Genomic DNA, 10,111 nt, shown 5'->3' on the forward strand with positions numbered 1-10,111 from the left:
AAGCCGAATGACGGGCAGGGTGGGAGATGCAGGAAGGGGTTCTATATTTAGCCTCCTGAACCGTGTTGTGGCTTTAAAACCTCTTCAGGCGCGTCTTGGGTGCTTTAAAACGCTGCTGCTTCGGGCAGCGGCGCAAGCACGTGGCCACCTCCAGCCGGGCATGTACTCACCGCTGAGTGGTTCCACGGGAGGGGGCTTCCGGCAGAGGCCCGGGGGGGGTCGGGGCACCGGGCGCCCCTCATCCTCGTACAGCACCGTGGCCTCGGCACCGTCACCACAGAGGCTCAAGGACGGCGGGTCCGGGGACGGGGGCGGGGAGGCTGCGGTCCCAGGGCCAGGTGGGCTCGTGGCCCAGGAGAGCGAGGGGCTCCCGGCGGCTGGGCAGCTCCCGGGCAGTTGTTCACGGAGCTGAGGGCCCGCCCGTCGCCAGGTCTGGGGCCACGCTGGGTGGGCTGCACCTGGCGTCCCAGGTCCACAGAGCTCGGGTGGTTATGCTGGGACCCAGGCGCGCAGGTCTGAAGGGGTCCAAGCCCCAAGGACTCCACACTGAGAAGCCCGTGGGAGCCTCGGACGCTGCCTGCGCCCTCCGCCCCTGTGGGAAGCCCTGGTCCCGCTCAGGAGGAGGGGGTGTGGCCTCGGGCTCACCCCTCCTCTTCTGCTTCTGTTCCAGGCCTCGGCGCCTATCCTGGTGGCCATGGTGATCTTGCTAAACATCGGAGTCGCCATTTTGTTTATTAACTTTTTCATCTGAGGAGATTGTCGCATTAGCAAAAGCAGCTGGTGTACAAACGGGGGACGTTAAAAGCAGAACGACAGAAGGGAAGGCTCGTAGCTCGGACACCCAACGACAACTTCCTGCTCTTCTCACAGAACCACGTGATTGGGTATTACTCACAGTTTGCCTTTTTTTCTGGGTCATGTTTTTTGGATTTTAGCCAAAATTCTTTGCTTGTATAACACTCTGCTGCGTGGCATGGCAGAAGGCGGCCAGCACGCCGACCCTCCAGCTTGACGTGGAAAGAGAAGGGATCGCGGCAAGTCAGTGGCAAAAAATACAGTCACCACCGTCGTCACAGCCCCGTCTGGGACGTGGAAAAGGAGGCAACCAGAGGCAGAGCCCCTGGAGCGTCGGGCGGCTTGCAAGGCGGCTAGCGGGTGGCAAGCCCAGGCGTGAGGCACGGGAGAGGGCGCCCACTCCAGCTGGCAGAGACCTGCTTTCTCTTCTGCCCGTGAAACGATCACAACCGGGCCCTCCTGCGCTGCCCCGACACTGAGTCTTAAGGCAAAGTCCTTCTTTTCCCCACTGCCTCCCCCCCCACCCCAGACCCGAGGGCCGCTGTGCTGTGGGCATCCAGGGGGCCAGGGAGCAGCGCGGGCGTGGGGGAAGGCCTCACTTGGACAGCCTGCCGTTGGGCCTGGGCTCGGAGCACGTGGCGTTTCTGCACTGAGGATGCAGGATGTGCGTCCAGGCTGTCAGATGTCTGCGGCCCTGACGGCCCTCACACGATGTCGTCCCCTCTCAGTGTCACTGAGCCCACGGGTTTTCACATTCTTGTCCTGTGCCTGCCTCGACTTCCCTCACAGATATGCATATTTCTTCCAGATGCCTCATCCATACTCTGGAGCTGGTCGGGTCCCAGGACAGGAATGTGTTTGAAACCCAGTGGCTTGACAATTCCTGAGAAATCATGACATATCCATTTCCAAAATATGCAACATACCTTGTTTCAATCCAGCAAAACCAGGTTCCTGGTGTGCCTGCCCTTCCCGCCAGCGTTGTCCCACCGTCCAAACAAAAGAATAAGGTCCCGGACTGTCTGGATGCCCCGTGGTCCCAGCCATGGAGCAGCCCCGGCCACGTGCATGGATGTGTCTGTGGGGCCCGGGCACGTCCAGACGGGGCCCCCGCACCCACGCCTGGGAAGGTCCTGGGCACGGCCGTCCGTGGACCCTGCCTTGCTTTGCTTATGTTCAGCTGTTTCTCTGCTACCTTTCAAGCAGATTTCTTTACTACACTGCACTGGATTGCTATATTTTTAACCAGAAATAAACTAACGATTAGAGCATGTTCCCGTTAAATTCAGTTTTTTTTTTTCCTGTTACATACTCACCCCCTGTTCCTTCTCACAGTTTGGTTGCGTTTGGGGGTCTTCTTTCAGGGAGTGCGGACGCAGGAGAGGGAGGGAGGATCCACAGGAAATACACTGCTGGTGATGTTACTTTCTAAAGGGATATTTCATGTTTTTGTACACCTTACTTTCCGTTCCTTTTTTACGACTGCGTGGCTGCCGCGGCCCTGGAGTGAACCAAATAAACATGCCTGCTCCTCGCAGCTCTCTGCGTCGTCCGTGCTGGGGGGTGTGGTTGTGATTCTGTCTGCAACGCTTGGTAAGGATTAGAAAGACTTTTGTGCATTCCAGTAACTGCACGACACAAAACGGTACGTACACAGGCAGATTCCACACTCACATGCACACACCGAGGTAACGTAGCTACGCAGAAAAGCAACAGCACAGATGCCCATCAGTCGAGGCAAGCAGTGGTTTCAGGGCTGGGGGCTCACAGGGGGCCGGCCAGCGTCCCATCATTTGTCCGGCTGCCAGTAACACAACTGAAAACCAGAGCAGCACCCACGTTACCGCCATTTCCCTACACCCGGGTGAATGCCACTGAGACCATGATGTACTGGGTCTGAGGGGCCCTAAAAGCTAGCTTTTACTGGTTTCCAGACCAGGCTGCCCTGCAGACAGGCCTAAAGCTTTCCTACCTGCCGGAGGCCTGGGTTTACTGACAGGCGCGTCCGTGAGCTCCCTCTGGGCCAGGCTGGCCGACCCCGCTCCTGGCGGGCGCGACCCCGGTGGACACGCGGGATGGGGCGAGAACAGATGCCGTTGCGAGGCCCTAGCGGAGCGGAGCGCTGACAGGTTTCAATTAATCCCAGAGCAACCTCGTGAGAGTCATCTCCTCCCCTAACAGCTGCTTCCGTGCTCAAGATGTGAAAACCAGAGGCAGAGAAACTGAGTTAGCTGAGCTGAGCCGGGGAGGAGGGGACAGGCCGCCCCCCACCGCCCAGCCACCCCCCACCCCCAGGCTGTGAAGCTGCACCCGCACCTCACCTGCGAGAGCGGGAGAGGACACTGCCCAGGGTATGCGATACCTGCACCCAAACGACTGACGAGGAAGATGGTGTCGGTGCAGAAAAGCTCAGCATGGCCACGAAAACACGATGCCCGTGGCTGAAGCCATTACAGGGGAGGGCTGAGAGGGCTCCAAACACAAGGACTCGGCACCCCGTCTAACAACCATAAGCCCATTTCTCTGTTAGACGCCCTCCGTGTGGGGCGTGTGGGAGGATGACAGGCGCTTTCCTACACGCACGAAGCCCACGGCTCCCCCGGGGCGCACGGAGAACGCAGTGCGGGTCCCCCAGAGTCCCGCCGGGCCCGGCAAACATCCAACGTCCAGCCTGGTCATCAGAGCGCTCCCTTTCAAGTCCCACTGCGCGCAGTAAGTTATCCGGCCGCCCCACTTAAAAACCGAAGGGCGTTCCCGAGAGCCCAGGGGAGAGACCCAGGTAACAAGCCCAAGACGCTAGGGACCGCTGAAGCAGACGAATATTCGGGAGAGTGAATGAAACGAACTGTTCCTGTTTTTCACCCTTTTTTAAGCTTGGGTACCATCCCCCTGGGTCCTCCCGGCGTCCTGGGTGGAGGCCCACCCCCTCTGGCCCGAGCTCAGCTCAGCCTTACAGGTCTCGTCTCCAACGCTCCGTGCCTTTCGTCTCAGTAACTTACCGTAAAGGTGCCTCCCAGACGCCACGACCTCTCTTCTCACGGCCACACGGGCCACCCACCCACAGTCAACCGACGGCACCCAGCTTGTCCTGTGGTGACATCGAGTCAGCACCACGAGGGAGTCACTGTTCATCCTTCCAGGGACGGGGATCTGCCGCTGGTCAGTTAAGTAGGAGGATCGAGAGTCGGGATGAGACGCAGGAGTGCGGGGAGCCAGGCTCGGGGCCCGGTCAGTCTCGCTCTCCCGCCCAGGGCTGTCCAGGTGTCAGGAAACGGGCAGGAAGCAAACACTGGAAAACCACCGGCCCCAAGTGCCGACCAGTGTCACTAACTCAGCCTTAAAAGAAGAACAAGTGCAGCTGCCTTTGTGCAAGACCAGAGAACGAAGCTGCTCTTGTCCAGCATGTCCACGAGCCCGGACAACACGACCTCAAGGACGTGGACCACCCTCAAGGGTGGGTACGAGGCGCCAGGCACCGAGACGCTGGGGCCCGTCCTCCAGCAGGGGCTGCCAGGCACCCAGGGGAACAGCAGGAAGGAGACGGTCGCACGGAGGGGGGCCCAAAGCAGGTGGACACCCCGGAGGGCGATGGAAGCAATGCCAAACGCTTCCCAGAACCGGCGCGTGCGTTAGCACAGACGGAGCTTCTGGAGTCTGCTTCCACCCCAGCGTGGAAGAGCCTGGGATGCCAACGGGCACCACGTTTTGTTCCAGACCGTCCCACACCTCGGGGAAGCGGGCACCCCGGGCGTGGATCAGTGTGGACGCAGCCAGCCCCGGGCGAGCCTGGGTGAGCAGCCCCGGGCCTGGATCTGGGGCAGCGCCCCTCTCGCGCCCACCTCGCTGCCCCCAACACGCCTCTCACGGTACGCCGGGGCTCACACGGCTACTGCATGTGCACACCCTTCCCGTCCTGTCACAGGTGGGTGCGGGTCTCCAGCTGTGCAGCCGCTGCCTGGCAACACGGTGACAGCACAATCCTAACCCTGGAGGCCCCAAGGAGTGGCCGAGACGGGCCTCGGCTGGACCCTGCCCTCCACCCGCCGGCGGTTCCTCGTTCAGCCCATTTCAGTAACTCACTGCACACCCGCCAGGACGGTCAGACAGGCGCCAGGCTCCTCCTGAGAGGTCAGTGTTCGACACACCCACGGCAAGCTGAGAATTCCTGGTCCCTTCAGAGCAGAGCACGCTGGTATCCCAGGGCCTCCTGCGTGTGGACCACAGAACAGACGGCGGGTTTTCCGGCAGGTATGTGTTCACCCGTGACCAAGAGACGGGCCTGGCCCGAGGGTCCCCCGCCCCACCCCGAACGCCACCAACAGGACCCTGGGGCTGCCGCTCAGTGGGTGACTCCCACCCCCCACCGGGCCCGCAGAGGGCAGGGACGGGGCGTGAGGGGCCGCGCTCCACTGCCCCAGCAAGGGCTTCCCGACGCCGGGAGCAGGTACGGCGCGGAGACGGGCGTGAGTGGGGGGGGCAGGGGCCCACCTCCCCCCGTGCTGCTCCCGCACCCCTGGGACCCCCAGCTCTTCCCACTGGGCCTCCAGGGAGCCCAGCTCCAGCGACAGCAATGTGGCCTGCACTCACTGCCGGGCCTGCTGCGTGGCGCTCCGCCCCGCGCTGCAGAACCGTGGCTCACGTGGGGGCAGATGTGCCCCTGATGCCGATCTGGTGCTTCCCTGACGATGTCCTCCGGCGGGACCCTGCTCACGGGTACCACCCATCTCCAAACAAAGGCCACCTGACGTAGCCTGACTGACGGAAACCCACAAGGTCCGTTCTGTGCAGGTGAGCCCTCACTCCAGAGGTGAAGGCACTAACCTGATGCAGATGCCCTCCTGTGGCTTCTCTCACACATCGGTCTCAACCTGCACTTTCTTTTCTCCCTCCTTATGTCCTGGTGCATGTACACTGTCTGTTAATACAGGCAATCGTTTTGCACACTGACAAAAAGGCAACGTCGACTGTGTTCTGATTCTTCTCACTGATGAAGCGGTTAAGACGTTACCTTTGCCTTTCTTCTCTTCTTTTAGCTGGAAAAATGGCTTGGTTACTTGCGAAATGCAAATAACTTTCCTTAACGAATGTAACTGTTTAAAGCATACCATTACTACATTCTTCACTATCTGCAAGTGAGGGACGCTGTCGAGATGAAAGAGAGCTTTCACTCCTTTAGTAAAATAAGCGTCGCCATTTGCAAGTCTGGTAACTCGCGTCATCTCGTTCTAAGTCAGGGTCTTTGCTGCAAACTCCTTCTGTTGCCCGCGTTCTGAGATGAACACACACAAATTCCTTCTCACTGAACCAGATTTATGTTACCTGACAGCGCCCGTCTCTCGTATTTGGCGGGTCTTACGACCCTGAGCAGCAGGGCTCCGAGAGCAGGAACCTGAAATGCGCCCCCTTCCCTCGCCAGCGCTGCCCCACTGGGCGCCGGCCGCTCACCGACCCGGAGCCCACCTCGCGCCTGCTCCCCTCCGCCAGCGAACGGAGGACGCAGAGGCGACTCGCAGAGGCACGCTCTGCTGAGGGACCGCCCAGCAGCGTTGTTCCAAACCTACCTTAACTTTCTTAAACTTCGACAGCCATGTGTCTCTCGGGGCGCTTACTCTTTCCTCCCGACTGGAGTCTCTCTGACCTCCACACCCTCCCGACACACGGTGGTCTCTGCAGGCCCAGCTCCGCAGACGAGAGCCCCCTCCCCGCACCCCCATCCCTGCCCCAAGGCCGGGAGGAGCCCGCCTCTCCTGAGTTCTCGGCTCAGGGCCCCTGCGCTCCCCGAGCTGCCCTGGTCCCGGTCCCGATCCAGGTCCAGAAACAGAGAGAGCCCCCGCTCTGCCCCGGCACAGCCTGCTGACCAGCCTGCTGACCAGCCCTGGCTGCACCCGCGCGGTTCCTCGGCCCCAGACGGCACACGTCCAGGGGCCTCCGAGGAGAACGGCTGGGCCGGCCAGAGCCTAGGTCACCTCGGCCCCAGCCCCGTAGCCACCAGCTGCGCCAGTCGGTGCCGCAGCTTCCTCTGGAGCCCGTGTTCAGAGCCCGGATGACCAGGCCTGGCCTCGGACGGATCTTCCACAGAAGTGCAGGGGACCGTGGTCTACACTCTGGGCTGACGGCCCCCACACAGCTTTGCTTTCGGCCCGAAGGCGCCTGGGGAGACAGCGGCGAGAGCAGAGGCACCGCGCCCACCCGAGCTGCAGCCGCCGCGCTCCTCCAGGCAGGGCTGCTGTCCCCGCCGCCGCGCTCCTCCAGTGGAAGATCCAGGCACAGTCACACTCTCATCCCCACGCACGGGGCTGTGTGTGTGTGCGGGGGGGTTCCCTAAGCACAAGTCTCTGTCGTGTCACCTGGCCGGTGCCTGAGCGAGGCCTCACGAGGGCCTCCTCCACCCCGCGTGGACAGCGAAGCGGCCGTCCTCCCAGCAGCCCCGCCCACGTCTGGTCCCCCAGCGCGTTTCTACCGTCACGGAGCACTGACCTCCTGCCTGCACCGACCTGGTACAAAAACCGGATGTCACGCTGCAATAAACACCACTAACAGACACGCCAGAGGCGACGCTGAACGGCAAGGATGTGCGGGCTCGCTGGGCGCTCCCCTTGATTTCCGCGCAATTCAGTCCAACCCCAAGGAATCCGCCGCCTCAGACCAACCCTCCCGAATTACCTGACTGAGCCCGACGCCGCCAGCCGGCTGAGCTGCCCCCGGCAAGCGGCGAGAAAGCACAGCCGTTCACACTCAAACCCCACAAAGCCGTCCAGGGGCTCTGCTGCGGGGTCCGCAGAAGCGACGGGGCCAGCCGGCGGGCACCAGCGAGAGACGGGGGCAGAACCCGTCCAAAGGGGGGCAGTGAGGGCGTCTTACCAGCAGGTCAGCGAACCAAGGAGCACTCCGGACGGACGTCCACTCGGCCCTCGCTGACCCCAAATGCAGCTGTCGCCTGCTGCTCTGGCTCCAGCAGCGCAGGGAACAGAGGCCTGGGGCTCTGTGCCGGCCGGCCCGGCGCCAGAAGCACTCGGGCCAGCAAACCAGCTGCCGGCAGAGGCAGAAGCGGGACGGCGCGCTGGCCGCTGCCCGCGCCGAGGACCCGCAGTCCTGCCCCGTACGCCCACCTCTCCCCGCCACTGTCCCACGGAGGGACGCTTTATTCACGGGGGTCGCACGGCAGAGGCAGCTCCTTGTGTGGAGCTTGTGCTTTTCTTCCTCTGTCACTCACACGGCGCCCTCAGCAATAACCCCGTGGACAGGACAGCAAAGCAGAGAGCAAAACGTAAGTTTCTTCGGGGGGTTGTCATTTCTTTGTCGACTTGTTTGATTCCAAACTACCTTCCTTGGAGTCTCACCTGCTTGCAGCCTCCTCTGTAATAACAACGGCCCCGGGAACAGAAGCCTACATTGGGGCCGACGCTCTCCCAGCCACCTCCTCCCAAGGCAGCGGCCAAGACAGCGGGAGCTGTATGCCTGGGCCCCACATCGCGACCACTCAGGGCAGGTACCGGGAGGGCCTCTGTGGCCCCCGCGGGCCTGCCGTGGCATCCAGCCTGGCTTTGAGCCCTGCCCACCTGCCCCAGAACCCACAGGGAGCCGCAAGTAAGATGCTGCAGCCGGAGCGCCTGCCCTTCCACCACACACGGCCTGCGTCTGCCCAAGCCCTGTGACCGGGACCCCCGTGGGCTCTGCCAGGCCCCGTACCAGAGGGAGGCTCTGGTGGGCAGAGGCGAGGAGAGAGCTTCCTATTTCTGATCCGCGTGCAGTCAAGCGGGAGAAGTCTGACGAGTGAGGTCACACGGCCAGAGGTGCGGGAGCCGAGCTCGGCGAGAAAATGAGTGCTGCTTGGGGTGAGGGGCTGCTTCTGGGCAAGCTGGCCTCGACCTTCCACTGAAGCCTTCCCGGGCCTGGGCCCGCTCTGCTGGGGTGGGTGTGCCCACTCTCCACTTTTAACTTCCAAGTAATGAGCAGGACGACCCGTTCAAGGTAATGACGGGCTGCTCGGCCCCTCACTGAAAACTAAGAATCCTGCCTTCTTGTTACTGATGATATTTTAGATGAAGACGAATTCACCTGGCGTGAATTCAAAGCCCAAGCTCTGCCCCAATTACATAAACGAGGAGCGGCCTCCTGCCATTAACCCTGGAGCAGGCACCAGTGAACGCACCCACGCACCGCAGACCCAGACGTGCCCGGCACGGGACGGCGAGGCCGCGTGGGGACAGTGGGGCCCGCCCTCCGGCTTCCTGTCCTCTTCTGTTGCCGTGCGAATGCCGACCTTGAGCCTGAAGGGGAGAGGGCAGAGCACAGCTCCACCACCTCCTCCCCAAAGGTGGGGAGCGGCCAGAGGAGCTGGGCACACGGCACTCCGAGAGACCCCAGGCAAAGCCACGTGGCAGAGCGAGCAGACCAGCCCACAACAGGCGCTTTATTCTCCCGAGAACCGAGAAAACGCATACAGGAGGCAGTGGGCGGCTACCGATAATTTTTGAAAATCAAAGAGTCGGCTGAACGTGCAGGCGGGCAGAACCTGTCTCCTAGTTTTGCCGAGGGGACCCTGCAAAGCCCGCAGCGTTCCACTTCATGATCAAGGTGCCGCCGGCTGTGGAGGCGGCTCCCCCTCGCCTTCAGCTCGGCCCCGACCCAGCCAGAGGCCCCGCCAGAACCACCGGGGCCCGGAGGCGGCCCAGAAGACCACCTTGGCGGCAGCAGCCCCCTGCCAAGTCCAGTTTATTTTTACACCGCGCGCAGCGCGCCGAGGGCAGAGAACCCCACCCCCTCAGTCTAAGCTCTGGCTGGTGTGCGGCTCAGGCCGAGTCATCAGAGGAAGCCGTGGCCACGGCCCGGGCGGCTCTCAGCACTCTCCTCTCTGGGGCCCGGCGTGGTCCGTGCCAGCTTCTACTGCTCGGTCCTGGGCAGGGAGTCTGCGAAGGGCTCGCCGGGTGCCGCCGAGGGGCGCTGCTCTTTCGTGGGGAAGGAGGGGGATAGGAAAGAAACGCGTTCAGCCGGGGAAGGAGGCCTGAGTCCTGACGGAGCAAACGTGCTGCGAGCGCCCACATTTACAAGGAGGCCGTCGTCACGAGGCTGTTAGACCTGCTTCAACAGCGAGTGCTCAACGAACTCCAGACACAATTAAAACAACCCTTCAGGGCTTCCCCGGCGGCGCGGTGGCGGAGAGTCCGCCTGCCGACGCGGGGGAACCGGGTTCGCGCCCCGGTCCGGGAGGATCCCGGGCTGGGCCCGTGAGCCGTGGCCGCTGAGCCTGCGCGTCCGGAGCCTGTGCTCCGCGACGGGAGAGGCCACAGCGGTGAGAGGCCCGCGTACCGCAAAA

General features: G+C 62.5%; 2 protein-coding genes across 8 annotated transcripts in view; one reads left to right on the forward strand and one right to left on the reverse strand.

The window, feature by feature from the left end:
- The window catches only part of JPH3 (junctophilin 3), an 83,722-nt gene extending 82,955 nt beyond the window's left edge, over nucleotides 1-767 (forward strand). Inside the window, exon 5 of the mRNA XM_024124966.3 lies at nucleotides 671-767. Within this exon, the coding sequence (XP_023980734.1) occupies nucleotides 671-751 (81 nt within the window). The 3' untranslated portion in view covers nucleotides 752-767. The remainder of the gene's footprint in view (nucleotides 1-670) is intronic.
- Nucleotides 768-1,371: 604 nt separating this feature from the next.
- KLHDC4 (kelch domain containing 4) overlaps nucleotides 1,372-10,111 on the reverse strand; it is a 58,283-nt gene continuing 49,543 nt past the window's right edge. For 4 of the 7 annotated variants that reach the window (XM_028477563.1, XM_028477562.1, XM_028477558.1 and 1 more), the window contains one exon: nucleotides 2,131-2,384. In XM_028477563.1, the coding sequence (XP_028333364.1) occupies nucleotides 2,217-2,384 (168 nt within the window). In that variant the 3' untranslated portion in view covers nucleotides 2,131-2,216. Of the gene's footprint in view, nucleotides 1,679-2,111; nucleotides 2,385-7,893; nucleotides 9,744-10,111 lie in introns of those variants that run through there. The other 3 variants (XM_055078831.1, XM_055078832.1, XM_055078830.1) reach the window with 3 other exon arrangements.

The sequence above is a fragment of the Physeter macrocephalus genome, chromosome 17 (assembly GCF_002837175.3).
Source record: "Physeter macrocephalus isolate SW-GA chromosome 17, ASM283717v5, whole genome shotgun sequence".
NCBI classification, from domain to species: domain Eukaryota; kingdom Metazoa; phylum Chordata; class Mammalia; order Artiodactyla; family Physeteridae; genus Physeter; species Physeter macrocephalus.